Source organism: Aspergillus pseudodeflectus, assembly GCF_044049435.1.
Source record: "Aspergillus pseudodeflectus strain CBS 756.74 chromosome Unknown BJX68scaffold_13, whole genome shotgun sequence".
NCBI classification, from domain to species: Eukaryota; Fungi; Ascomycota; class Eurotiomycetes; order Eurotiales; family Aspergillaceae; genus Aspergillus; species Aspergillus pseudodeflectus.
In genome coordinates this window covers 605,135-631,785 of record NW_027263789.1, presented here as the reverse complement: position 1 = coordinate 631,785, position 26,651 = coordinate 605,135, and the positions used below count along the sequence as shown (strand labels likewise).

Genomic DNA, 26,651 nt, shown 5'->3' with positions numbered 1-26,651 from the left:
CGCTCAAAGTTCGTGCCCCACAATTTTCCCTTTCAGTCACAGTGGCTCATTTGAGGCCTCAGGCATTAAAGGCGGTGAGGTGAGAGGGTGCCTGTAACATGTGACGTCGAGTGATATCAGCCGTTGGGCCAGACCCCAACAATGACCTGGCAATCGATGGCGCCGAAGCCTTTGTCGCTGAGTTGTTATCGCTGATTTCTGTCTCACTTCTTATCATAAACCCTCTTTATCCCACCTGTTGCAGCCCCGTCTTGGTGATGTTCTTATTCCAGCGTCCATGGCGTCTACGGGTTCTCGCAAGAGAGTAAAGCCTAGCCCGCCAGGCCCAGATTCTGAATCGACTATCTCTTCCCCAAACCAACGGTCCAGCACACAGAGGAGCCTGGTAAGTTTGTAGCCTTTTTTTTTCATTCCCCAGGTCGCTATAACGATGCTTGTGCGTCATCAATCCAACAATTCTAATGCCTTGTGTAAAGTGGTACCCTACTAGTGTTTGGCCTTCAAAAGCGGCCCCTGTTACCGAGGTTGCCCGTGAGAGCATTTCGATGACCAAGCCCAGCCCATCCAACTTCGCTACTGTATCTACTCTAAAACTAGATTCCCCCAAGCAACAACGACATCCTTCCCTCCAACTCACGAAAAGAGCGGGCGCATCATCGAGATCATTGCCCGCTGACGCTACAACAACCTGCATCAATATTGCTTCCGATGGTTCCACGTCAACCCCCGCAGTGGACCCTCAACCGGACCCTGCTCCTACACCAGGGGAGACCGATGATAAAGAGATACCCCAGGACAGCGGTGCGGTAGAAACGCAGAATTCGGTGGATCCGCAGCCGATTGCGACTGGCGAGTTTGCGGACTCTGACACCAAGCCATCTACAGTGGGAACTCAACCACCTAGTGGATGGTTTTCATGGGTTTACGCACCGTTCACGAGCGATAAGGCTGTATCAAGCGAACCAATTGCGAATTCAGAACCAAATCAGCCGCCGGAAACGGGGACACTTGCGGTAGAGCGGCCATCGGAGCACGTCGACTCGCCCAGATCGCCGGAACCCGTCCCCGAGCAGCAAGACAAGCCTTCATTGGTAACGGAAGTTTGCGCGACGTCTCAGAAACGGTCTTGGCTTGAGATGTGGTACGAATCATCCTCGTCTAAAGGGCCCGAGCCCAAGGATGAGCGACCCTCAAACGCAGAGGAGCAAGCTCCGCCCGCTTCTTCCACCGATGCCGCGCACTTTAATGCAAGCGAGGACAATGAAGTACCAATGTTGAGCGATATCCCTACCAACAGGGGCCCAAGCACCAAACCGTCTGCTTGGTCTTTTTGGTATAGAGACTCGCCCAAAGATGCTACAGAAGGTGGTGGAGAGCAGAATGCCCAAGCTGCCCAAGCCACTGTAACTGAGGACTCTCCTAGTGAGCAGCGTCCAATTGGCCCGGAAAACAGGCCAGAGCGAAAAACAGAAGTCATCAACAAAGGAAGCGTGAAGATAAAAGCCCCTCCTAGCGGTTCATCAGTGCCAGATACTGCCGTAACAAAACTCGCAGACGGCCCTGAGGCGCCACCTCCAGCTGCAGTGGAAGCCACTGCTTCAAAACAACTCCAGAAAATCATTCCCAACCAAGTCCTTCCTCGGTTCGAAGATACTTTTGCTCTACAAGACCGTCCCACATTACTCCAGTCGATTGGTCGATTTTTGCACTATACCAAGGATCCCGGCAATCAGCATGTCTACAGGGTGCCCTGTACTCAACGTATCAAGAAAGCGCTGGCAATAGGAGTCCATGGCTACTTTCCTGCTCCGCTAATACGGACAGTGCTTGGTCAACCAACTGGTACCTCAATCAGATTCTCGAATATGGCTGCGGAAGCCATCCATAAATACACTGGGGATCACGGATATACCTGCGAGATTGAGAAGATAGCCCTGGAAGGCGAAGGACGTATCGCAGAGCGTGTGGACTTGCTTTGGAAACTGCTCCTCAACTGGATGGAAGAAATCCGCCAGGCCGATTTTATACTGCTTGCATGCCACAGCCAAGGCGTACCAGTCGGTGTCATGCTAGTCGCCAAACTGATAGCCTTTGGCTGTATCAACGCCAACCGAGTCGGAATATGCGCAATGGCTGGAGTGAATCTTGGACCTTTCTCTGATTACAGATCTCGATGGATCAGTGGCTCTGCTGGTGAACTGTTTGAATTCGCCTTGCCCTATAGCCAGGTCTCAAAGGATTACGAGTCCGCTTTAAGGACATGCATAGATTTTGGAGTACGCATCTCATATATCGGAAGCATCGATGATCAGCTCGTTTCTTTAGAGGTAATCTCTTCCATATTCCTCGGCGAAGTACCAGACTTACATACTTCCTAGTCGTCCTTGTTCTCTCCTGTATCACATCCTTATATCTACCGAGCCGTCTTCGTTGATGGCAGAGTACACGCACCGAGTTTGTAAGTCGAGTATATCAACTTTTGAACCTCTGTCAGACCAGCTGGTTAACATGCTTTATTCAATAGCGTCTCGCATCTAGTTGGATTCGCACTCAAGCTCCGGAACCTCGGTGTTTCAGATCATGGCCTCATTCGAGAACTAAGTTCTCCATTAGCCGGGAGTCTCTACACCGGAGATGGCCACTCACGACTTTACGACGACGATTCTGTGTACCGGTACGTCCTTCCCGAAGATGCTCTGAAAATTTACACTAACTGACAGAAAAATCCAGCCTCGCCATCGAATTCGCCCTCGAAACATCTGCCGTCTCCAATGTCCCCCTTGATCTAAAACGAATCCATCCACCTCCACCAGCAAACCCATACATCCTCCCTTTCGCAATGCGCGGCCTCTTAGAAGAAGAACACGTGCGGCACAAACTATACGATGAGACCATAGAGCTCTTGAAACAGTTCGACGACTGGAAACCAACGAGCAAAGTCCTCAAGGACGTGAAATTCCGATTAGAAGGCATACGTTCGAAGCTTTGATATACCACACACGCGGGTTAAGACCGCACTGCGCCTTTTCTTGGGAGTTATCTATTTTTTTTTTTTCCCTCTCTATTCATATGCGTACATCTTAAGCGTACATAGAGAAACAGTGCAAGCTGGATGAATTTAGGGGGCTAGGGGGCTGCATAGATTATCTGGGTAGCGACTTGAAATATAATTGTGTGAGTTCAGGAGAAAGAGAGAGGAGATAAATATTATGAAGTGCATCCGTCATTATATATCGTGTGTAGTCAAGTGGGTATAATCGCCGTGGAACGAACATCAATATAAGAAATTGATTGTTCAAGTGGCCCTTTCCACTTAGTTTTCAACTCCCATTACCTTGCTCCATCCGACCCTCCGAGAAGTATGTGCTTATAAAGAAAAATCAATGATAAAAAAGGTTCCCTTATAGATATGTAGGTTGCTCAAACGTCGTCTGATATGCTCCCTCGATCTCCTCTGTGTTTGTCATTAGCCGTGATCTCATTTATTACGCGGAAGGCTCACCTTTCATCCCATTTAATGCCTCTGAAGAAACGGCATAGTTGGTTACAGCGGCGATTATTCGTTCCAGCGCTTGTCGGAACTCTTCATTGAACTGATTGGATGGATGACTGGCCTGGGCACTTCCCAAACCCGGCAGTACGAGATTGTCTACCCTCGTTTTGTGATAAACCATCAACAAAGCATAGCTACCCTGCATCAAGCAACATGCAAAAGATGGCATTGTCCGAGGATATTGGTTTTGCGGTAACAGTTGCAGTACTTGTGGTGGAGTGCCGGACTCAGTGAGCGGCTGTGGTATAGGTAAGTTCTGAAACATCTGCGAGATCACCAATGATGCTTTCAGACAAGCCCTTGCCGAATGCGGGCAGCTGTATGGGAACTCGTTGACGAATGAGTACTGGGGTAAGGCTTGATATTTTGAGGGCAAAGAAGACGTGGATGACGGTGCGTACTCGCTCGGCGAACGCTGCTGGAACTGATCCAGCTTGCTGCAACAGCCGATGTTCGAAATCTCTTCGGAACGCTCTGAGGTCTTGCTAGCGCTTTTTGGTACCGAATTGATGGAATTGGCCACGGTCAAATCGCAATGTTTTTTGAGGAAGATCGGAATATCTGAGAATGCCCGGAATCGATGAATTTTAATCTGTGCGCTGGGTAAAGCATTAGCATGGCGGTTTCTGGAAATTTTATGGGTAGCTAACCTCGATAGTTTTATCCTCGATATAGCCCGGATTCCCTGGGCGGTAGTACGTTCTGTCATGGCCCCATTAAAAATAGGTTGCGAAGGTTGCGGCGGTGCGTTAGACCGTGCTAACACATTGCTAGCCCAGGCGTCAAGCTGCTGCATGCGCTCGTAGATGTAGCTCATGTCGGCCCTCGTAGAAATGCATTCCTTAAGGTCGATGACATATTGAGTTGCAGAGACCAGTACTTGTTGTGATTGCATAAGGACAGACCAGCCCTGAGACACGACGAAGTTATCAGTGATTTTGCCGAGGTGTAGAATGAGATTGAACTTACATCCGGGTCAGCGGGAAATCGTGGATATGGAGTTGTGAATTGTGGGTTGTTTGCTATAATCGAAAGAGGCTGGCGGTCATCAGGCGTTAACAGAAGAACGGGAAAAAGCTTAAGGGGGTACATGTGCCAGAAACTTACCGTCGTGCTCACAATCGAAACCTGTAGGACGCAGTAATACTATATATGGGCATCGCTAGTTAGCGGGTGTACGCAACATGGTGTAAAACGGCCATACCGTCATCCACCATGCTCTTCTTCGAGCTTCCGCGAATCCATCATACTCATCGCCTAGAGACTGTAGAGACATATCTAGTGCTATCGCTAACGCTTGGTCCGCACGTAGTCTCATTTTCAAAAGGTTTCCACGTTGCGTGTATTCATAGACTGCAAGAACTAGTAGTGCAAGAATGCTCTCTAACTCCACAGGGGCTTGTGGATGGAACGACTCTCGATCAATAAGCGGACGAGCATTTGACAAGGCCTCCGAGGCTTTCGTTGACGAAGCATGAAGCTCACAGTCGGATTCAATGCTTGAAGTGGCTAGTTGCGCGAACGTGTGTGCATATGTCCGGCGTCGAATAATCGAACTCGGCGATAAGGGCTCTGGGTCATTCGGATGGGGCACTAATGCTAAGACGGCGGAGATTGCCAGGCTGAGCGGAGAGCGAGGGCGATATACAAGCACCGGCTCTTCGGATGGAGATTCTGTAAAGGAGCCAGCGCCCTCTAGAGGATAATCAACGATTGGAGGGGCTGTTCTTGGCGGAAGGATTGGAAAGTAGTCGTGAACAAAGTCATAGTAGGCATTCAATCTGGATACACAGTCAATACTGTCTGGGTGGGGCCATATAGAGTGTAACTTACATTTGGTGCTCACTGCCGTAGGTCCTTACTACTGTCTGTAACGATGTACTGGATGATGACGGAGTTGGTTCCATTTGTGCGTGTGAGCTGGAATCATCATTTGGGACAAATAGCCCGGCAAACATGGATTGTACATCAGACGAGAAATCAAGGCTTCTCAGTCCAGCGCCGGGGGCGGAAAGCACATCGATCTGACCGAATATCGCCGCCGCTATCTTTGAGTTAGCTGAATTTAGAGGAGATAATTGACTCGACATACAATCATCAAAGTCCGGGGAAATAGGTGCGATGGCTTGATGATTCACGCCATCCTGTCGAACGGTGTCTTCTGCGAGAACAGGAGGCTTTTTCTTTTGCCTTGGGCCCCCGCGCTTGCTGGGCAGATAGGAGCATTTCCTTTTCTTGCTGAGACACTTGATGAATAGAGGATGATCTCAGTATACAACTTGAACAGATCTCAAGGGTTGTCCACGATCATGAGATGGAGAGATGTGATGAAAGAGGGATAGGAGGCCAAAGGGAGGAAACATACGTTATTGCAAGGATCCTGGCCATCACAGCGTGTCCTCGAGGCACGACTATAATCGGCAAGTTAGTTGAGGTTCATCAGGTCGGCCAGCAAAGTGAGTTTGGGCTCAAAACAAGCTTTCCCCCGGACATTGGAGGTATAAGCCGGTGGTCAACAACTATAGCAGCCATGGCGTTCCTTACCAAGCTAAACAAGCTACCTTGACTGGGGGCTTTGCAAATTTCTTGCGGACCACAGTGGGCCTCGACGCCATAGATTGTGTAACTGCTGAGGCACCATTGTGATTGATCTGGTGTTCAAATTGCTCCAAGACCATGATGAAATCTGGTCGAGGCCCCGGTCAACAGATTGAGATGGAACAAGAGTACGTGTGGGCAGGACTCGACGTCAGGTCGGTCATGCAGCCTTTGGAGAGCGTGCTACCGTCGTCCACGACCTAATGATTCGACTGCGCATCGCTCCTGGGCGCGGAAACCGGGCAATAATCGACTCTCCCCTCAGCTCTGCCACGGGGGAACTGAACTAAAAAACAACCAGGGCCCAGAAGAGTGGTCTGATATAGAGCGTGGATCGCCCGTTAGTTAGTCGCTGGGGGACCAAACGGGGGCTTATTCATCCATTGTTGGTTTGCTGGCTTCCGATCCAAATCCCGAACGCCCACGGTTCGGGATTTGGTCCTGAGAGCAAAGTTCGGTGGCGTTGACTCAGTCACCACAAAGCAGCCCCAAAAGGAAGATCATCCAGCCTGCCAGGACTTGGGGATACTAGTATGAAGACAAGGAAACTAAATCCAAGCTCAAGTGCACAAGGGCATTGTTGGTGCTGGTGTCAGCTGTCCAAGCAAAAGTCAATACCCGTTAGGCGCAGTCGCGCCTTCCGCCTTTTGCACTCCCATCTGACCTTCGGAGCCACGTGATAAGGTACGATCTTTCCCACTCTTCAAGGTTTTCTACGGCACGTTCGATCCGGGGTATGGCCACTTTAGGCGGAGTAGACAAGGTGTTGCGTGCTCAACAGATTCCAGGTTGGATTGCTATACGGGTCAGAACTATCCGCCCTTGTTACCACTGCCCGGAGTCCATGCCAAGAGAGTGCTACTAGTACAATGATTGAATTCGATGCCCATATGCGGCGCTGGTATTAGTAAACGGTTCCATCCTTCTGCAATTCATGGGCGATAGTCATCGAGGGATATGCCAGGTGTACGGGCAACGCTGGCCCAAACACTATCGGGAACAGCTCCAGGAAGCTTATGTCCTTTTAGTTGTTGATCGATCAACCACAATCCCACGACAAATTCAGCCTTGGTGAGCAGGCCGATTTTCTGCCCGTCCACGAGATTCCATATTTGCTCTAGGACATGGTCCGGAAGGCGGCTTCTTGACCATATATCCCGGACCACAAGACTTACAACCATCTCCAGGGCACCGTGGGGATACATATCTGACGGGGATTCCTGCAGTGGGATCTTTGCGTCCAGTACTTGGCTGGGATGTATAAGAAGGCCTTTGTTAGCGGCCCAAACGCCTTCATATCTCTTGCGCTCTTTTTCGGTGACTTCACTTCTCCACCTTCGTCGGTCCCCTTCCTGGTGTTTATGGGGATGCTTGTGGATTATGCGGCGACGATGCCGGTGATCATTTTCTTCCTCGTCGTCTGATTTGGCCTGTGTCCGCAGCGTCTCACGAAGGCCTCCAGGACTGGGATTAGGCCCTCGGTCCTTTTTTGACTGATGCTGTAGTTGTAATAGTGAACGAGAGCGTGATCTTCGTCTGCGTGTTGGTGGAGGAGGCGGAGGAGACCTTCTCGACTGTAATGCTCGGCTCGACGCCAATGATGAAGCTGCTACTGCATCGGAAGCCCCGTCTCTACCCACATCGGGAAGACTGTCAAGCATGCTTGAGCTACTGGGGTTCTGCGACTGACTGTAAAAAGAAGCGACACTTGAATTCGATTGCCACGTCGGCGATTTGACTCGGTTCGGAGATAGCTGGTAGACTTGAGCATTTTTGGTTGGCACGGTTGCTGCTCGCCGCGGTGGAAGTGCTGGAGCCGGCTCCTCAGATAGAATAGATTGGGAGGCCTTGGTTTGAAGAGGTGAAGAGTTATTAGGAGGCTCATTGAAGGTTCTGCGTTGTTGAAGCTGAGCACCATGTGAGGTTGAACCTGGTTTTCGAGGTGCTGGCGGAACGGGTCGGGGCTTTGTTATTTGGGGTGGTCGGGGTGATGTCGAAGGCTCGCGCGAGGCGGGTTTCTGTTCAAACGGTGGACTTGCGGAGGCGATTACTCGATCATCATCTAAAGACGGGTCTAACAAGCGATGATTCACTATCGTTCTCCGGATCGGGACCGGGGATGGAAGGCCCCTATTGAGGGCATTTCTTTGCGATTCGACTCGTTGCACGCCCACATTTGTTATCTTGGTGCTGGGAGCAGGTGAGTTGCCAACTGCAATTTCAGCAGCGAGCAGCTGCGGGCTTTTCTCTCGGGCGATACCAGCTCTGGGTCTGTCATTGGGGGCGAGTGTAGCTGGGTTTGTGGTTGCACTGAATTTCGCAATTTTATCTTTAATCGAGCCAGGCTGCGGCAATTCTGGGGGAGGGTCTGGATCGGAATCAAGGAGCGAGATTGGGGTATCCGATACATTCATTATCGGACCTTGGTTGACTTTGACAGGCGTTGCATCGTTGAAGGCTTGGAGAGCTCCTTGCAGGGCGAAGCCATTATTATTGCGGGGAGAGGGTCGGCGATCCCGCGGCGAGGGGGTTGGTCTTAACCTGTTGGCCATTCGTGGGACAGGCTAAGCGGCTACCATGGTCGAGATGCAGCAAAGTCGGAGGAAAATAAACCAGCAGAGTTGGTCGAAAACTGGAAGAGAGGAGAACTGGGTCGAAATGTTAATGAGGCTCGTGTAAGTCTAAGTCAGGCCTCAGCCTCAATTTCCAATTTCTTAGCCAAGCATCCTTCATCTCACTGCTCAGAAAGTGCCTGGTTGGATACATAGGGGAGAGGCGGAGAAAAAAAGGCGTTCGACAGTGACAGTTTGGAAGGTGACAACACAGACCTCGACTCTGATTTAACCGAGATACAATAATAGCTATCTAACCGTCCCAGACGTGTTTCCCCTTTCGAGGTGCCCCCGAGAACTAGGCTTTCCCCGCCTCTTCCCCCGAGTCTTGTCTTAATTCTGGGTTAATATAGCCCGAGTTCTTCAGAGGTCAAAATGCCTGATCGGCCCACTTTCACACGACTAGAATGGCATTCCTGTCGTGATGCAAAACCCTCGGCTTCTCCTATGTTTTACTTTCCTGGTGCTTTGCGCTACAATGAGAGTCGTGTATCGATATTGAGTGACTGTTGCGCGCAGAACTCCATGAGACAATGTCCCCAGAACAAACTGACACAGGTCAAGGTACCTCCAGTCCTCTTTGGAAGATTTCCCCCGCATTCCAGTTGATATCGGAAGATGGGAAATAACGAGCGCCCACAGAACCTTCAGACCTTCACGAGCCCGAGTCAACGGCCAACAATGACGGCGATGATCATGATCGCGAAGGCGAGGACACCTTGGCTGTCGCTGGTCAAACCAAATGTTCCATCTGTTCAATTACTTTTAGGAGGCCTGAACATTTAAAGCGGCATTTTCGAAGTCACACCAAAGAAAAGCCCTTTGAGTGCACGCAATGCGGTCGTCATTTCTCAAGGACGTATGTTCTACGTTGTTCAATTTACTCTACGCAAGAGCATTTCAGTCGACTTTGCCGTCATTTCGACTAACCTATCGCTTAGTGACACCCTCCACCGCCACGAGTTGAGCCATCACACCGTAGGGACGGATGGAGGGAAAGACCGCACGCACAGGATCACCGTCAAAACTTTTCGGGCATGCTTCAAATGCGCGCTCGCGAGAGTCCGGTGTAGTGGCGGCATACCATGCACCCGTTGTGAGAATAGGTCTCTTGACTGTCAGTATCCGACCGAGCGACGTTCCAAAGCGAAGAACCAGAAAGACCCGCTGCAGTCTCTAACCCACCATAAAGAAAATGGGCTGCCTCCACATTCATTTCCTATATTCTCTGATCAAGACCCGGAAAGATCTCGGAAGGAGGATGATGGTATTCCCGCTCTCCAACCTGGATATCAAATGGGGCAGTTCCAGCTGCAAAATCCAGGATCTCACAATGCCTCCACATCTTCACCAGACGCCATGGCCGGCCTTGGAACCCATGGAACTCATGGGCCTGCGCAAAACTCAGCCGAGGGGAAGGGAGAGTCGCATTCTGCAACCAGCCCTTCTTTGGTCCGGTCCGATGTCACTAGGGTCTCGGAGGCAGTACCGCAACAGTTCTCTTCATTTGCTGGCGCGAACCCACCCTATTACTCTCAGGTGTCCCAGTTCCAAATCCAGGCCTCTCTACCAGTCGACCAAAGACGGCCCAGCCACCAATTTGAAAGCCGGCAAATTGAATACTCTGGGCCTGCTAATCTTGGTCCTGGGATATCCGACCCTAGTAACACCCATGCCCAACTTGGATTCTCCCGGCCGGTTCTGGGTCAATCTACAGTGCCTACCATCAATTGGCTCTCCAACGATTTGTTCCTTGAATCGGCTCCTGATCAAAGTTTAACGTCTGCAACTGCTGCACATCCGTTCCAAATAGGCGTCCTTGACGGCTCGTTGAACCAGACCACATGGTTACCTCCTGTTATCAATACTGAACCGCATGCATCCTCCTTATCAGGGAGTCTGTCTCAAACACCGTCAGGTACCACTTCACTAGTTGGTGACATGGAAAGTCCTGGTCGCTTTACTCGAGGGTTACGCCAGCAGTCGCTCTCGCATCCGGGGCCATCAAAACGCCCTACAGACTACAATGCTGATGAAACTACTGAACGACTGCACAAGCAGAGGCGGAAACACTCGTCCTGGTCGGGCCAGACCACGGAGTCTCTCGAAATCTTTCTTAAGTTTCAGAACAGCAATGCGAAGCCGCACTTCGCGTTCCCGGCTTCTCAAGAAATACACGCAGGACCCCTCCCTAGTACCCCAGCTAATTGCAACCTTGACCCTTCGTTGTACGACCAGTTATATGACGCTTTTGCGCGACTGTGCTGTCAGGACAACTTTCTATACCCCAAGTTCGAAACCGACAGCTTCCCAGACGCGCGAATGATTTCAAACTTTCTTCAGCATTATTTCCAGTTCTGTCATCCTCTATACCCCATGCTTCATGTTCCTTCATTTAATCCGAACAAATGCCATTGGATACTCACCCTAGCATTAGCTGCAATGGGCAGTCATTGTGCGGGAGTCTGTGAACAAAATGGAACTGTCACTGCGTTCCATGAGTTCCTTCGAAGGGCTTTACTATTTGAGGTAAATCAGCTGGCTGTTTCCGGTATTCCAAATTCTTGTGACTGATTAAAAGACTACTTTAGAGAGAAAAGAGTCAGTCTGAGCGTCCACATTTGTGGCTTCTTCAGGCAATGTTGCTGAACTGCGTTGGAAGACTTCATGGTAGTAGCGAGCGAAGCAGGCTCTCCTCACTCAGCGATCTTGGTGATCTCACCAACCTTGGCGCCTGCGAGAAGCTGCTATCTCGCTCAGAAGATTCCGGTCCGTCCGCAGCGGAAAGCTCTTCCGAACAACAATGGTTGCACTGGGTTGAAGAGGAGGCTCGAAGGCGGACGGGATATTTGATATGGGTAAGTATAGTCATATTACCAAGGACTATTGAAGGTATACTGAAGATGAGACAAGCTTGTGGACTGTACAACCGCATATCAATTTGACACGAAACCGCACTTCTCCCTGGACGACGGCCAGGCCCAGCTTCCCTGTAACGACAAAATCTGGCACGCAAGCTCCTCTCGACTTTGGAAAGGTCTTCGTGAAGAAAGTTCCGGTACGCCTTGCCTTGATCTATTTTAGAACATTTTTGGCTGATCTGAGCGTCGAAGAGCAAGAAACAATGTCTCTGTATGATGCCGTATTGACGCTGTATATTGAGAAAAGGCTTGTACCGGACATAGGCGAGTTCAGCCATGTCCTCCTGATTCATGCTTTATACCACCGAATGTGGGAGGTAGGCGACTATTTCCGCCGTCCACTCTCATTCTGGAACCCGACCGCAAAGAAGCAATCCCGAAAATTAGCAATACCCTCGGGTTCTGTGTGGCTGCCAGGAATCCCCTCATACTCAAAATGGCGCAACAGCGCGTGCGACTGTTTGGATATCCTCCATTGGACTGCAAATGGCACAATAGCGAAAGCAAACGGCCACGAGCATCCCACAATCTTGCACCTACATACCGCGCGGATCATCCTCCTTGCGCCATTTCGCGAAATTCGTCTCCTTGTACATCTACTAGCGACGCGAAAGGTCAACTGGGAGGATCGCCAGAGAGTGATCGAGTGGCATTATATTTTACGCTGGATCAAACACGATCAATATAAGGCTCGCCTGGCAGTCATCCATGCCGGATCGGTCCTGTACCATGTCCGCAAGTACTCTACCAATGCATTTCATGAGCCAGTCGCCACTTACCTTGCAATCCTCACTCTATGGGCGTACGGATTGTGCTATAAGCTAGCATTTCCGGATGTAGCGGCCCGCATAAACTCAGGCGAACCGTCCGAATCCGCAGTTATAACCTTGGATCAGCCTTGTTCCGACGAACTAGTGCAATCTTTCGTGCGCGAAGGCCAGAAGATGCGGGGCGTCTTGACTAATGCAGGGGATATCTGTGCTCCGCATGGTCCTGAGCAAATTCTCCGCGTTGGATGTGAAACACTTGGGAGTCTTCACGCTTGGGGAATCGCGAAAGAGTCCATGGTGACTCTAATGAGACTTTCCGAACTGGTGTCATGATTAGACTTGATGATTTATGTATATAGTATGCCTGTGTACGTATATAGAGAATTGGCCCATTCAACAACAAAATATGTGATGTCATGTCACATGGTTTTGGGGAATATCCGCTATCGATAAGTGTTGGAGCCTAGAACGTTGCCTACGGCTCCCCGCGTCGGAAGCTTCCTATTAAAGTCAATGGCCCGGACTTCCCCACGAACAACGAGGAGCAGAATCGTGTGCTTGAAGGGGATTTCCAACCCTTGTACTGAATCAAGCAATGGATGCAGACTTGGAGGTGCATAATGGACAGGAGTCTGACCTGGAAGAGAGGTAAATTATCTGCAACCTTTTGTTCCCTTAACATCTTCACTCTTTGATTGGGCTGAGCTAACACTGCGGCTTGGACGTAGATACCCCAATCGCCCACGTAATCATTCGGATACGCTGCCCTTTCACGACCTATTCCAGACACTCTTCCGTCCGTTGAGTGAGATAAAGAAGAAGCCCGCGGGACCCCCTGGCAACCGTCGAAAAGCTGGACCGCATGGTCAATCGGCTGCGAACCTCAATCCATTCGAACGACGGCGCGATGTGATTGATCGTTTTATTTCGCGATGGCGAAAAGAAGTTGGCGACGACATATACCCTGCCTTTCGTCTGATTCTTCCAGACAAAGACCGCGACCGGGCAATGTATGGGATTAAGGAAAAAATGATAGGGAAAATGCTTGTGAAAATCATGAAAATCGACAAAAACTCCGAAGATGGGTTCAATTTGCTCAACTGGAAGCTGCCTGGACAGGCGGCTGCTTCGAGCATGGCGGGTGACTTCGCTGGAAGGTGCTATGATGTTCTTTCGAAACGGCCCATGCGGACAGACGTGGGAAGCATGTTGATCGAGGAAGTCAATGAGAAGCTCGATCAGCTCTCTACTGCGTCAAAGGAGGAACAGCAGTTGCCCATACTCGCTGACTTCTACCGGCGCATGAACCCCGAGGAACTCATGTGGCTGATTCGGATCATTCTCAGGCAAATGAAAGTCGGTGCGACAGAGAGGACGTTCTTCGATGTCTGGCACCCTGATGCAGAGAGTCTCTACAGTATCTCGAGTAGTCTCCGTCGGGTCTGCTGGGAGCTTCACGATCCTAACATTAGGCTTGACGCGGAGGAACGGGGTGTTTCACTGATGCAGTGTTTCCAACCGCAGCTGGCTCAGTTCCAGATGCAGTCGCTCGACCGCATGATTGGCCGCATGAGGCCGACGGAAGATGACCCTGTTTTCTGGATTGAGGAGAAGCTGGACGGAGAGCGCATGCAGCTCCATATGACGTCCGACGCTTCTGTACCAGGAGGTAGGAAGTTCCGGTTCTGGTCACGCAAAGCCAAAGACTACACATATCTATATGGGAATGGGGTGTATGACGAGGCTGGTTCCTTGAGTAGGCACCTCGAAGAAGCATTCGCCGACGGCGTCGACAACCTGATTTTAGATGGTGAAATGATCACGTGGAATACTGAGCAAGACGCACCCGAACCATTTGGTACGCTCAAGACCGCTGCACTATCTGAGCAACGAAACCCTTTCTCCCAAGGAATCCATCCGCTTCTTCGTGTCTTCGACATACTTTATCTCAACGGTAGGGACTTGACAAGGTACACCCTCCGTGACCGTCGGAATGCTTTGCAGAAAGTTATAAAGCCTGTACACCGACGCTTTGAGATACATTCGTTCGAGGAGGCTACAACCAAGACAGAGGTTGAGGCTTCCCTTAGGAGAGTCGTCGCAGAAGCTTCTGAAGGTTTAGTTCTCAAGAACCCTAGGTCTCCGTATCGACTCAATGAACGGCATGACGACTGGATGAAAGTGAAACCTGAATACATGACCGAGTTTGGAGAGTCTCTTGATCTCATTGTGATTGGGGGTTACTATGGTTCTGGGCATCGAGGTGGCAACCTTTCGAGTTTTATGTGTGGTCTGAGGGTTGACGAGGGGCAAGCTTCGCAAGGGTCACACCCAACAAAGTGCTACTCTTTTTGCAAAGTTGGCGGAGGCTTCACTGCTGCGGACTATGCGAACATTCGACACCACACGGACGGCAAGTGGGTTGAGTTTAACCCCAAAAAGCCACCCACGGCGTATATGGAGCTTGCAGGTGGTGATGCCCAGTACGAGCGGCCGGATATGTGGATTAAGCCCGAAGACTCCGTGGTGCTGTGCGTCAAGGCCGCCTCTGTGTCGGTCAGTGATCAGTTCAAGATTGGTTTAACGCTCCGATTCCCACGTTTTAAGCGCCTACGCATGGACAAAGATTGGAAGAGCGCACTATCCGTGCAGGAGTTCATGAATCTCAAGTCCAGCGTCGAGCAGGAACAACAACAGAAAGAGTTTGACGTGGAAAACTTCCGCAAAAAGCGCGTAAAGAGGACAACCAAAAAGCCGCTTGCGATAGCTGGCTACGATGAGAACGCAGAAGTCAAATACGCCGGTCCCTCTGGGCATATATTTGATGGCCTCAACTTTTGTAAGTCCCGCCGCTCTCACTATTCCAGGTAGATCATAAACTGACTGGGGTATAGTTGTCCTTACCGATGCGAATGTTCCAGTCAAGAAGTCCAAGGCTGAATTGGAGAGCCTCGTCAAAGCCAACGGAGGCAAATTCTACCAGACGAATACCGCGGCTCCAGATACGATTTGCATTGCAGACAGAAGTAAGTCATCGGCATTACTCTCATCAGATTTCGATAACTGATCCGCGGGCAGGAACGGTGAAAGCAGCCTCTTTGCAGAAAGCTGGCAACGCCGACATCATCCGCCCGTCCTGGGTCCTTGATTGTATCCAACAAAATGAAATCGACGCTGGTCTTCCGGACTTGCTTCTTCCGTTTGAGCCCAGGTACCAGAAATCAAAACATGCGAAAGGGCGGTTTCTCTAACATCCTCTAGGCACATGTTCTTCACCACCAAGGACAAGGAGGAAGTTGTTGCGGGGAACATTGACCAGTTCAATGACAGTTATGCGCGAGATACCACCATTGAAGAACTGCAGGGTGTAAGTGCTACACTAGAGCAGTGATATAAACGCCAGGCTAATAGAACAAAGCTCCTCACCCAGATGGGCAAGGGCCACAAAGGCAACAGAACCGCTAATCATGAAGCCATTGAGAAGCTAACAGAGAGCATCCAAGAGCGAACCGATGCTGGATGGACAGTGCCACTCGGGTGGCTATTCAAGGGCTTCACTCTGCACTTCGTCAAGGAGGGCGGTGGCGGATTGAGCTCAGTGTTCCCTACTCAAGCTGCTAGAAACGTCGCGAGATTTGCAGGTGCAGTCGTCACAGAGTCGCTAAAGAGCTCGTCAATCACTCACGTCGTCGTAAATCCGGAGACCCCAGCCTCGGACTTATCCAGCATCCGTCAGACGTTGTCAACACGGAAGAAGGTTCCACACATTGTCACTATTGCCTGGATTGAAGAAAGTTGGAAGGAAAAGACCATTCTGGATGAAGAGCGTAAGTTACAACCCCTCCGCATTGAGATGTCAATCAGAGGCTAATTAGGTGTGTTAGGGTTCCAACCGTCCAGCAGATCCTGATGAAAGCACACTCATGAGAATCCGCTGGGTGCCTTTCCTGCTCTTTTCTGGCTGAAGTCTTCTTCAGTAGAACCATACCACATCTTACGCGTATACATTACCAGCTCAGATACCCCTCTGTTACTATCCTTTGTTCGTACATGGCCCTGGTTTACCCCCAGGGTTCAATGAAATATACCCATCCTCCTAGCCTTGTCTGTCTGTCTGCCTTCCTGAGGTTGCCTAGCTGCAGGTCTGCTACGTTGCAACCCACCAAGTCCCAGACCCAAAACCACTGGCAATCGCCTCACCACCATAAGCCCCTCCCCCCCACCGCTGGCCTGACTCTACGACGGATCAGCGTCTAATCCCTCGTCCATGCGTCACAACAAATTTCCCCTCTCGCGAGCCTGCCGAAGGAAAAATTGGCACTGGCACTGTTTCTCGGCTTGGTCAGGAATCCAGGCCAGACAAAACTGGTAAACCAGGGTGCTGGGGCGGGCTCTCAATTGGGTAGAGATAAGGGTGCACTGCGCTTGGTCTGAGCGTGGGCCTCCTCCAAGGATCGGGTGTCCGCTGTCTCCGGGATCCCACGGTCAAATGTGGTTTCCTGCATGCGTTTCTCGTCCTTCGTTACAGTGTAGATAATTGGGCGAGTTCTGTCGAGAAGACAGGATTGATGTAATGGGTGTTGCTCCTCGGATATGCGTCTACGTAAGGGAGGGACTTCAGAGCCAGACTCCCTGCGTCATCTCTCATCGATAAGAAGGCCAACGCCGAGATAGGGAAAAAGTAAATACAACAGCTCCCTTATCAGCTTCAATAATTAGCCTATAGTAGATTGTCTCGATAAACGAGGTACATAGTTTTGCTCTAAGCGCCTACTAGTAGCCCTTGAAATCCATGGACAACACTATCAAGTATTTCTTTTCTCATTTATATATAGAAGGGATAGAAAGCCCTGTTGAATGTGGGTAGAGATCTTAAAGCATCCCAAAACACCTTGTCCTTTACTCTGTTGCGCGCTTCCAAAGCGAGTTGTTACCCAATATGCAAAACACCGAACAATGTAGCTATGCATGCCCGACCCCAACCGAAAATGACGCCCGGCGCTGTGCGTAACGTAAACAGATGAAAGAAGGAAAATATCGAAAACAAAAATGTGAGGGGAAATTGAATGAGAAGCGAGTTCAAAATGACTCTACAGAGATTCCGATCCATCTGGTTGGAATCAAAGTCTCCTCTTCGTCTTCTTCCTCAAAGTCATAAGGGATGATTTTGACTTGACTGCCCTTGCGAGGCGGTAACCATACCCGGGCACGTGTAGGAACGTCATCGCGGAGCTTGCCTCGGCGTCTCATGTTCATCTCTAGAACTACCATGCGGAGAAAGTCACTGTTCTCTCGGGGCTCTCGTTGGCGCGACAACGGGACTGGTGCCTCGGGGTCGAAAGAAAGAGACGTTCGGGCAGAGTTTTTGGAGCTAGAAAAGCGAAAGCCGCGCTTCCGAGAACCCGGGGCTCCTGAGCGGTGGTAGGTTTGCATTTGAACTGAGATGGGGGACTTGCGTGAATCGAGTAATTCATGTGGCTGGTCTTGATAGCTATACATCTCCGCCGGGGAAACAATAATTGGGTTCAAGTATCGTCGTAGTGCCGGAGACGGGGTGTCATCCATTGGGAGAGGCCTGCGGTCGTCTGTCATTTCCGGAGTGATCGTGAATAACGAACGAGTGAGAAAGTCGTCAGGTTGGACTGAGGGCGAAGCGAACGCTGAGACGCTCTGCGCCGCTGATTTGATTGCGCGTAGCGATGCGGTCAAGTTTGACTTGAATGACCCCAGACGCGGGAACGACCGTGAGGATATAAACGTCTTGGAAGGAGTATTATATGGAGGTGACGATAACTGTTGACTGGTGACAATATGTTCGTCTCCGGAACCCGATGGTTCTGTGTCCAAAAGAGGATGGTTGTATGCGCAATTTTCACAGTTGGACGGGTGCCGGCGCCGCAAGATCCTATCTGAGGGGCTTCGTTGGCTTGACGGAGTAAACGGTATGGAGATGCTCGATGGGGTCTCCACGTCGTTCTCTAGGGACGGCACGGAGCTGACTGAGATGGAGGGAACAGAGCTCGAGAGGGTCTCACTGTCGCAATCGCTCGAGGCAAATAACTTTTCAGTTTGCGGACTTAGGAGATCGTCAAGAGTAGGATTGCCCGTTCCTTCTGATGTATTATCATCAAATTCGCCCAGAAGCAACTTGCTGAAGTCCTCCACGATACGAGGCAACTTTCGGGACTCCTGGACAGCCCAGCCGCGTCGTGGAACCGGGATGGCTGTTGCTTGTAAAATAGAAGCGAGTCGATCATTCAAGGTGCTTGAAGACGACTGTCGAGTCATCCGGTTCCTTTTCGGGGTCTTTGGGTTCTCCGTGGTGGCCGGTGTCGCCCGATGACCGCGTTTTGGGGGGATAACAACGGGGTTGGTGTGCATGCTTTGTGGGCCCAGTTCGAATGGCAGTTGAAGCGCCGAGTCATCGTTTTGTGTTAACAGGACGTCGAACGAAGGTTTGGAGAGGAGGCCATGCTGTGTCCGGCCTGGCTCATGTGGTTTTGGAGAAGATACGGAGCTATAAAGAAAACTCCGCGGGACCATCATGTTTAGTCTTTCAAGTCACAAAGTTCATCCGAGAGTGCGTTCTAAGCCTGATGAGGCGCTCTGGTCGAGGAACTGAGCGAGATACATGGAGTATGTAGTCTCGCCTCTGTCAATCAGCGGCCCGGTGATGCGACTGCAGCGGGCTTCTTTGATCTAGTGAGAGCAGGGAGGAGATGATGAGGGAGTGCGGAGCAAGAGAGAAAGAGGTGTCTGATATTATGTATGCAGACACCCCAAGCGAGAGAGAGAGAAGCACCGATCAATAAATAATTGGGTCCACCGCTGCAAGCGGTGCGTGCTGTGTTGGCAAAAGTGTTTGAGCCCAATATGCGGGCCCGTCGGAAGGATGCAGGCACGCGACTTTGCAGATCGGTGAGACGAGGCAGGTGTCACAGTTGGACTCGAGGCTCTGGAGAAATGGGCCTGGAGAGGAAGCAAGGATGGAAGAAGCAGAAGTACGAAGAGAGAATGACAGAGAGGTGCGATGGTTGATGGGAGTTGAAGAATAATAATGAGATCAAAGATAAGAGGAAGATTGAGGGCGGAGTGACGGCATAAAGCATAGTGGGCCGTTCGTTCGAGTTATGAATACAGTCCTTCGGGTACCTATCTGTTATTACTCATGGCCACTTAAGTTACTTTCTTTCTTCCCTTTCAGAGGTCTTTCATTGGACGATAGGCATGATTTCCTCTGAAATTTACAGCCTTTCCCTTCTGAGACGAAAGATATGCCAGGCCTTACGTTGGTATTAAATAATGCTGTTCTTTAACTTCTTCAGGAGTGGGAAAAGATGGAGAAAAGGAGCAAATCTCCCCACGCAGAACAGCAGAACATTCCTCGCCTCTTTCTAGCGCACAATTCCACAACCATGACCTAACTACATTAGGGCTTGTCGCTGCCTTGTTGATGCCTGCCCAACCCGACACTCTTCTGAATTTGTGCACGGAGGAAATACAAGGATATTTGTTGATCGGGAGTTGGCGATTCATCCCCGTCAACCGGTGTCTAACCATTCCTAATGCAGGGGATGAGGCAAGCGGCTGGGGAGATCCTGGCTGGGCGCTCCATTGTCTGACCCTATTCAGTCCCAGAGTGAACCAGTGCCTTGGGAAGAAAAAAAAGCAATACATTTCAATTCCAGCCGCTGTCCCTGTGTGCTTAGGAGGAGTCTGCTCCGGGCAAACAACCAAGAGTTCAAGTCCCAAGACAAAGCCAGCGTACTGGAGAAGGACAGCTTGCACTCCGTTCAAGGGCTTGTTGAAGCCTCGTTCGGCTTTCTCTAGGCTGAAATCTGAGGACTTTCTTGATTTTGGGACTCGGGCTTGGGGCTCCTGAGTCCTGAGTCGGACGGTTTTCCCTTGTATAAAGTTCTCACAGAGCGGCTGGGTTCCAAGAAGCCGGTAGACACACTTGAATACGGAATGAATATCAGATTCCAAGACTGAGATCTAGACGTTTAATAGTTCAAAGGTTCGCAGTGGGAGGGTGGCCCTTAGTCAGCAGGTCTTATCACCAGTGTATCCAAGAATATTATTGAAGCACTGGACGCTGCTTGATGATTCCGTCAGGCTTTTTCCCTGAGCCGTTATCTTGCATAGCAATCAGCATCCAATAAGTCCGCGTCGTCTCACAGACTTCTGACCCTGTCAACCAATCTCCGACTCTGATGGCCGTTTTCGCGGCCTCCGTCTGACTCCTCGCACCTCCAGCTCTTCCCCTCCCCAACTGCCCGCCTCCACTTGCGGGTCATGGATGACAACCGTGGGGATATCATTGATATTCGTCCCTGCTGAAGAAACATGTTAGTATTCTAGGCGTCGACCTCTTTTGAGAATATGACCGATTGAGAGCGCACCATCTGCTATGCTCTGCGCATCCCCTCCACTATCTTTCTGGAAATTCGGGGTTGTACGCGCCTATCTAACATATCCGCCTATCGCGCTTTAGATCGTCCCATTGTCAAGCCTCCCAACAAGTTTCGATGGTGTGCGCCTCCTCTCGAGTCTCAATTCCGCTGAAATTCCCGCTACTACTTTCCGTCCTCTACCCTCGCCCTCCTCGATAGGGCACTCCTCAACCGTCGTCCTTTTCTTGATAAGCATGCGTTCTCCTCCTCCGACGTTGTCTTCTTACACACTTGTCCGGCTGTGACTATCATGGGGGAAAACCTGAATCCGGAAATCGTTTCCGACGGGTCTCGAGTAAAGGCGTCGTCAAAGGGTCAAGGGACAAGCACGGACAATACTCCTTCGTCCAAACGGCGCTGTGTAAGCACAGCATGCATCGCCTGTCGTAGGCGAAAATCAAAGGTAACATGTCTTTTATATGTGCACATCAACCTTAATGTCTGACTCTCTCAAAGTGCGATGGAAACCTTCCGAGCTGCGCGGCTTGTTCCTCTGTCTATCATACAACATGTACTTTACCATTCCCCGGAAGATTTGCTGTACTGGGGCGGCAGCTAACATAGATGCTAGGTGTCTATGATCCAAACTCCGACCATCGCCGTAAGGGAGTCTACAAGAAAGATACAGATACCCTGAGGACAAAAAACTCTACTTTGCTTACTTTAATCCAAGCACTGCTCAACTATGAGGAAGAAGACGCCTTTGATCTGGTCCGTCAAATAAGGTCCTGTGATAACTTGGAGGATGTGGCACAATCACTATTAAATCGAGATAAAACAACCTCAATTTTATCCACAGACCCTGTCTCGGCCGAGGACGACACTCTTGCTCAAACTGACCAGTTCGAGTCTGAATTGGCGGGGAAAATGAGCAATCTTGTCCTCGACGGATCGCGCAAGTTTATTGGCGGGACATCAAATCTCATCTTCTTGCCTCCAGGGTCAGAACTCAACGAGTTCAATTCTGGTCTTGATAGTCAGCGGTTTGATGGGGCCCCTGAGGGGGGTTCCGTCACACAATGGACAAAGGTCACCAATGATGAACAGCTCATTAGCCACCTAATGACCATGTATTTCACATGGCATTATCCCTTCTTCACGACACTCTCTAAGGAGCTTTTCTACCGTGACTACGTTCGTGGGGTGTCCAGCCAGTATTGCTCTTCGTTATTAGTCAACACAATGCTCGCTCTAGGCTGCCACTTCAGCTCATGGCCTGGAGCACGTGGGGATCCCGACAACTCTGCGACAGCTGGAGATCACTTCTTCAAAGAGGCGAAAAGACTCATCCTTGAGAATGACGAACTTGTCAACTCAAAGCTCTGCACCGTGCAAGCCTTGGCCCTTATGTCCGTGCGAGAGGCCGGGTGTGGACGCGAGGGAAAGGGCTGGGTTTACAGCGGAATGAGCTTCCGGATGGCGTTTGACCTCGGACTAAACCTCGAGTCCAACGGTTTAGGGTCACGCGATCTTAGTGAGGAGGAAGCTGACGCACGGCGCATCACTTTCTGGGGCTGTTTTCTCTTTGATAAGTACGACACTATAAAGACATATTGGTTGAAGGTCGCTAACCACAATAGGTGCTGGTCGAACTACCTTGGTCGACAACCCCAATTCACAAATGCAAATACGAATGTTGCGAATGTGGATATCCTACCAAATGAAGAATCTGCCTTGTGGTTTCCTTACACAGATACCGGGCCAAGTCGGGAATATACGCAACCTTCGCGAACAAGAGCTGTGGCAGTTCAGCTTTCCAAGCTATGTGCTATTAGTGGCGATCTTCTCGCATTTTTCTATGACCTCACTCCGAAAGAGAAGTCGACGTCCAAACAACTAGAGCTGAAGAAACTCAGCGAGATTCACACTCGACTAGAAGCTTGGAAGAAAGGGTTGCCAAGAGAACTCGAGCCACGAGAGGGTCAACTTCCTCAGGCCCTACTTATGCACATGTTCTATCAACTCCTCCTGATCCACCTTTATCGCCCCTTCTTGAAATACTCAAAATCAACGTCCCCACTACCTCAACATGTTTCGCCTCGCAAACTATGCACACAAGCTGCTGCCGCCATCTCAAAGCTCCTTCGACTTTATAAGCGCACCTATGGCTTCAAGCAAATATGCAACATTGCAGTCTATATTGCGCATACAGCCTTGACAATCCACCTTCTCAACCTACCTGAGAGGAATGCCCAAAGAGACGTCATACATGGCCTTAGACACCTTGAGGAAATGGGAGAGTTCTGGCTCTGTGCCCGACGTACGCTACGCATACTTGACATATCCGCAAGTAAGTGGCAAGTTCAACTCCCGAAAGAAGCTGTTGTTGTCTTTGAACAAACGCATGCGCGGTGGGGATCATGGGGTCCATGGGATCAAGCGGTATCCCCCTCAGCCTCTGAAGAGTCACCACCAAATGTCACCGTTCCACCCACTGAGACGAACGTTACAAATATGTCGCCGCCTACAAGGAATGCTATCAGAAAACCGGCGGCTAATCCCACACTTCATTCTCCAATCCTGGCGGGGCCAATGGGCGCCGCCTACACATCCACGCCAGTCCCTCTTTCCATATCCGCTATGCGCTCAGCTCAGAGATCTTTTAGTGCTCAGCTCGCTCGGACGGAAACACGACAGCCTGAGCCCACATACTTACGACCAGTATCCAGCGCTTACAGTTCCGCTGCGTCTGGTACACTTTTAGCGCACGAGCAATGGTACAATCCCAACGAGGCGCAAATGCGTGCTTATAGTGCCAATCACAACGTCTCTACCACAACCACCTCTTCTCCAATGACCACATTTGATGCCTCGGAGAACCTCGTCGAGGAGAGTCAAGACTGGTGGTCTCGCGATGTTGGCTCGCTGAATCTCGGCAACGAGGACTGGGCGCAGGGCTGGAACAACAGTCTCCCTAGCACATCTCCTGATTGGCGTTATGATAACAACGTTCCCAATATCCCTTCCACGTCTAGGCCCGATTCGAATTTCAGGCCTCCACAGTCGGCCAGAATTCTGACAGGGATCCCTCCCAACCTAGCGGGTTCAAACCACGACCCAAATGTTCCGCGTGATAGCAGCACGCAAGGCACAATGGTCTTCCCGGGCAATTATCAGCGATAGCAGGTCTATTTAACGATATATGACTCTTCTTCACACAACTATATTGGTTGTAACCTCTCATGACTGAATTGGCGTCCATCTTAGCTTTGGTTCTTGGTTGTTACTTACTGTGTCAGATATATATATATAGATATGTGTACATCCCCATGACTTGAAAATACTGGACATTCGTGTCATATAGCTCGTGAAATATATATGTGCATGCCTATCCATCCTTATCTTTGTCGACCTCCCGTAGCGATCTGGAGTAGCGAGAAGGTTCTACAAACGGTTGAAGTTACTAAGTAGCGGTGAACCGATGAGCTTAAATATCCTGTATCTAGCAGATATCCTGTTCTTCCTCAATGATAAGTGACTTTCAATGTGCTAATTTGATACCTGGCGTAGCTGATACCTATCTTGAACCACCGTAGGGCAGCCAATCATAGTTCAATTGTGCTTATATGCTTAGGCAACTCTTATGACTACGTACCGGCGTTTCTGACAGAGAACTTACTTGATATTCGGGCACTTTGAAGTTTAGATAGATAAAACTGGTTCACCACGTCGCGAGATCTCATTTCAATTCGTCCCTCAGAAGAACAAGCTAGGTGAGTTAGGAGAAGCCAGTTTAGATATCTAAAGTCGTTACCAAATCGAATCAAGCCAAAGAAATCGCTGGAGAGAAGGGAAACCAGAATCCACAGTATAAGATGTAGAAAAACAAATACGTAGAAGGGTGTTGGGTCAGGGTGGAGAGAGGGCGGTAGGTAGAGGTGGTAAGGAAGCGAAGAGAAAGTAGATGAGACACGAAGAAGCCGGCATATATAATGGAACTTGAAGATTGAGAATAAGCGGCAGGGTATCACTGCGATAGTCGAGATTAGCGCGAGAAAACGAACGATTTGCATGGAAAGGATGGGCATGGGACAAACATACCAGGAAATAATCAGCAACGGGCTTCTTCGCGGGCATACCCCTCGTATCCTGCGCGGCGGCTTCAAAGACTCTGTATCTTCGCCCAGGGCTGCGCAGCGGTGCTTTCTCCGTGGCGCTGGTTAGGATACCGTTACTCCGGCCCATGTCGCCGTTACTTCTTGTTACAGTGCCTCCGCTGCTGGTGTCCTCGCCGAGCTCAAGAATAGCAGCGACGTTTCCGCAGCGGTAGCAGTAGTTGGGAGCCGACCAGACGGTGACGATGCCGCCGTCAAACATCTCCTTGTAGCCCTCCATGACAAGCTGATGAGCACGGGCAATCAAGGATAGGTCGTTCTTGTAATTAAATTGTTTTACGATGTCGGCGCCGAATAGGAAACCGGCACCACGCGGGCTGAGGCCCCATCCGTCGATTTCGTCCGGGTCTGACCAGAGAAGGTCGCACATGGCGCCTTCGTGGGGGACTTCTTGTTTCCTGTCGATGAGGCGGATTTTGTCGACTGTGTCAATGAGAGGTGAGAGGCCACCGTGGACGCAGAGAACTGCCCCTGTCCGGCTGCTATAGCTGCCTGCCCCGCTGCTGGATGCACCTGTCCCAGGAGCGCCGGTTCGTAGGGGTGCCGGATCCCTTGTAGGTGAAGTTGCGCCATTGCCCAAGAAGCTTCCCTGCCGCGGCCTATATGTACTCATAGTGACGTCCCCCTTGGAATTCAACACCTCGGTCTCAAGTTCACGGTCATCGGTTGTCGACATGGTCGATTGTGTCGTGTCGTTGTAAGATGGCCCGGACGGCTCCAGCTCCGCACTCGCCCCGAGAACTAGAGCACCCAGCGCGAGGTAGTCGAAGACTTCACAGCAGTACCGCCAGACATTGGCGCTTCCGTATTTGCGAATGCACTCGTCATAAAATCCGTAGACGGTGGTAATCTGTCGGGACTCATGATTGCCTCGGATAAGGGTTATGCGGTCAGGGTAGCGAACTTTCAAACAAAGAAGTAAAAGGAACGACTCGAGGGAATAGAATCCGCGGTCAACAAAGTCGCCCATGAACAGGTAGTTTGTGTCAGGAACATCCCCGCCCACGCGGAAGAGCTCCATCAGATCATGGAATTGGCCATGAATATCCCCGCATATCGTAACCGGCGCATCTACGCAAACCACGTTTCCTTCTTCTATTAACAGTTCGCGCGCTTTGTAGCAGAGTTCGCGGACTTGAGCTTCGGGAATTAAGCGACAGGCGCGGAGTTGGGCGATCGCCCTGGAGAAGGGAAGCGTTAGCTCGGTCTGGCAAGGGAAATTCAACGGAGGATGATCCGATTATACCTATCGAGATCGCTCATCGTATCTCCTCGCGCAATTACAAGCTGAGTTTACCACAGTATTTCAGGTTGGAGGAGCAAAAAAGGCCTTCGTCTGCTGTGGGTTGGACCTGAGCTCTTGACGTGCAGTCGGCGGGGAGGTGCTTGGGCTCCGGATGCAAAAGAGATGGTCCACTACGATTGTGGAAGCAGCACGATCATTTTATTCACACGCTCAATCAGAATGCTGAAGCGAATGTTCTCGTTTTAGAGGTAAGGGACCTGCGAAAGCGACGCTGTGAGTTCTGCTGATGGCGAAGATGGAGTGTTGGCGCGCCTCAGGTGCTCAGGCAGAGAGTCGCGTTCTGCTGGGCGGAAGAGGGACGAACCAATCACATGCGCTACAGA

General features: G+C 50.6%; 9 protein-coding genes across 9 annotated transcripts; 5 read left to right on the top strand and 4 right to left on the bottom strand.

Annotated features, from left to right (window-relative positions):
• The first annotated feature begins 136 nt into the window (after window positions 1-136).
• BJX68DRAFT_46371 (uncharacterized protein) lies at window positions 137-3,237 on the top strand. The gene is made up of 5 exons (XM_071049230.1): window positions 137-385; window positions 477-2,327; window positions 2,379-2,458; window positions 2,525-2,674; window positions 2,731-3,237. The coding sequence occupies exons 1-5, from the start codon at window positions 278-280 to the stop codon at window positions 2,987-2,989; spliced, it is 2,448 nt and encodes an 815-aa protein (XP_070901096.1). The 5' UTR covers window positions 137-277; the 3' UTR covers window positions 2,990-3,237.
• Window positions 3,188-6,717, bottom strand: BJX68DRAFT_46328 (uncharacterized protein). The gene is made up of 9 exons (XM_071049229.1): window positions 6,098-6,717; window positions 5,919-5,964; window positions 5,646-5,799; window positions 5,387-5,597; window positions 4,758-5,334; window positions 4,523-4,699; window positions 4,204-4,463; window positions 3,503-4,152; window positions 3,188-3,454 (listed from the first exon to the last, which is right to left on the bottom strand). Exons 1-9 carry the CDS (start codon window positions 6,229-6,231, stop codon window positions 3,402-3,404), a joined length of 2,262 nt encoding a protein of 753 aa, XP_070901095.1. The 5' UTR covers window positions 6,232-6,717; the 3' UTR covers window positions 3,188-3,401.
• A 1-nt stretch (window position 6,718) lies between these two features.
• On the bottom strand, window positions 6,719-9,000 carry irs4. The gene has a single exon (XM_071049231.1). It carries the CDS (start codon window positions 8,701-8,703, stop codon window positions 7,084-7,086), a length of 1,620 nt encoding a protein of 539 aa, XP_070901094.1. The 5' UTR covers window positions 8,704-9,000; the 3' UTR covers window positions 6,719-7,083.
• A 296-nt stretch (window positions 9,001-9,296) lies between these two features.
• BJX68DRAFT_254252 (putative C2H2 transcription factor) lies at window positions 9,297-12,787 on the top strand (the record flags this gene model as incomplete). Its single annotated transcript, XM_071042862.1, has 6 exons — window positions 9,297-9,327; window positions 9,406-9,622; window positions 9,705-11,292; window positions 11,355-11,621; window positions 11,677-11,821; window positions 11,877-12,787. The coding sequence occupies 6 exons, from the start codon at window positions 9,297-9,299 to the stop codon at window positions 12,785-12,787; spliced, it is 3,159 nt and encodes a 1,052-aa protein (XP_070901093.1).
• An 80-nt stretch (window positions 12,788-12,867) lies between these two features.
• Window positions 12,868-16,949, top strand: BJX68DRAFT_46235 (DNA ligase (ATP) DNL4). The gene is made up of 7 exons (XM_071049227.1): window positions 12,868-13,102; window positions 13,183-15,293; window positions 15,349-15,480; window positions 15,533-15,665; window positions 15,716-15,821; window positions 15,873-16,281; window positions 16,339-16,949. The coding sequence occupies exons 1-7, from the start codon at window positions 13,050-13,052 to the stop codon at window positions 16,362-16,364; spliced, it is 2,970 nt and encodes a 989-aa protein (XP_070901092.1). The 5' UTR covers window positions 12,868-13,049; the 3' UTR covers window positions 16,365-16,949.
• Window positions 16,950-17,248: 299 nt separating this feature from the next.
• BJX68DRAFT_233515 (uncharacterized protein) lies at window positions 17,249-19,563 on the bottom strand. Its single transcript, XM_071039635.1, has one exon. The coding sequence runs from the start codon at window positions 18,998-19,000 to the stop codon at window positions 17,534-17,536; it is 1,467 nt and encodes a 488-aa protein (XP_070901091.1). The 5' UTR covers window positions 19,001-19,563; the 3' UTR covers window positions 17,249-17,533.
• A 172-nt stretch (window positions 19,564-19,735) lies between these two features.
• Window positions 19,736-20,550, top strand: BJX68DRAFT_46238 (uncharacterized protein). Its single transcript, XM_071049228.1, has one exon. It carries the CDS (start codon window positions 19,908-19,910, stop codon window positions 20,334-20,336), a length of 429 nt encoding a protein of 142 aa, XP_070901090.1. The 5' UTR covers window positions 19,736-19,907; the 3' UTR covers window positions 20,337-20,550.
• Window positions 20,551-21,157: 607 nt separating this feature from the next.
• Window positions 21,158-24,030, top strand: BJX68DRAFT_265183 (putative C6 transcription factor (NirA); the record flags this gene model as incomplete). Its single annotated transcript, XM_071045186.1, has 4 exons — window positions 21,158-21,268; window positions 21,364-21,418; window positions 21,479-22,439; window positions 22,488-24,030. The coding sequence occupies 4 exons, from the start codon at window positions 21,158-21,160 to the stop codon at window positions 24,028-24,030; spliced, it is 2,670 nt and encodes an 889-aa protein (XP_070901089.1).
• A 380-nt stretch (window positions 24,031-24,410) lies between these two features.
• Window positions 24,411-26,552, bottom strand: BJX68DRAFT_46232 (serine/threonine-protein phosphatase). The gene is made up of 3 exons (XM_071049226.1): window positions 26,269-26,552; window positions 24,949-26,203; window positions 24,411-24,877 (listed from the first exon to the last, which is right to left on the bottom strand). The coding sequence occupies exons 1-3, from the start codon at window positions 26,283-26,285 to the stop codon at window positions 24,875-24,877; spliced, it is 1,275 nt and encodes a 424-aa protein (XP_070901088.1). The 5' UTR covers window positions 26,286-26,552; the 3' UTR covers window positions 24,411-24,874.
• Between the last annotated feature and the right edge of the window lie 99 nt (window positions 26,553-26,651).

Bases quoted from the DNA above. Each gene is read 5' to 3' on its own strand.
- BJX68DRAFT_46371 (XM_071049230.1), top strand. From the start codon at position 278: ATGGCGTCTACGGGTTCTCGCAAGAGAGTAAAGCCTAGCCCGCCAGGC. The intron at 386-476 runs GTAAGTTTGTAG...CCTTGTGTAAAG, and splicing joins CCAGCACACAGAGGAGCCTG to TGGTACCCTACTAGTGTTTG. The intron at 2,675-2,730 runs GTACGTCCTTCC...AGAAAAATCCAG, and splicing joins GACGACGATTCTGTGTACCG to CCTCGCCATCGAATTCGCCC.
- BJX68DRAFT_46328 (XM_071049229.1), bottom strand. From the start codon at position 6,231: ATGGTCTTGGAGCAATTTGAACACCAGATCAATCACAATGGTGCCTCA. The intron at 5,965-6,097 runs GTAAGGAACGCC...TGCCGATTATAG, and splicing joins AAGGTAGCTTGTTTAGCTTG to TCGTGCCTCGAGGACACGCT. The intron at 4,153-4,203 runs GTTAGCTACCCA...TGCTTTACCCAG, and splicing joins TCGAGGATAAAACTATCGAG to CGCACAGATTAAAATTCATC.
- irs4 (XM_071049231.1), bottom strand. From the start codon at position 8,703: ATGGCCAACAGGTTAAGACCAACCCCCTCGCCGCGGGATCGCCGACCC.
- BJX68DRAFT_46235 (XM_071049227.1), top strand. From the start codon at position 13,050: ATGGATGCAGACTTGGAGGTGCATAATGGACAGGAGTCTGACCTGGAA. The intron at 15,822-15,872 runs GTAAGTGCTACA...AATAGAACAAAG, and splicing joins CCATTGAAGAACTGCAGGGT to CTCCTCACCCAGATGGGCAA. The intron at 16,282-16,338 runs GTAAGTTACAAC...TAGGTGTGTTAG, and splicing joins GACCATTCTGGATGAAGAGC to GGTTCCAACCGTCCAGCAGA.
- BJX68DRAFT_233515 (XM_071039635.1), bottom strand. From the start codon at position 19,000: ATGATGGTCCCGCGGAGTTTTCTTTATAGCTCCGTATCTTCTCCAAAA.
- BJX68DRAFT_46238 (XM_071049228.1), top strand. From the start codon at position 19,908: ATGCCTGCCCAACCCGACACTCTTCTGAATTTGTGCACGGAGGAAATA.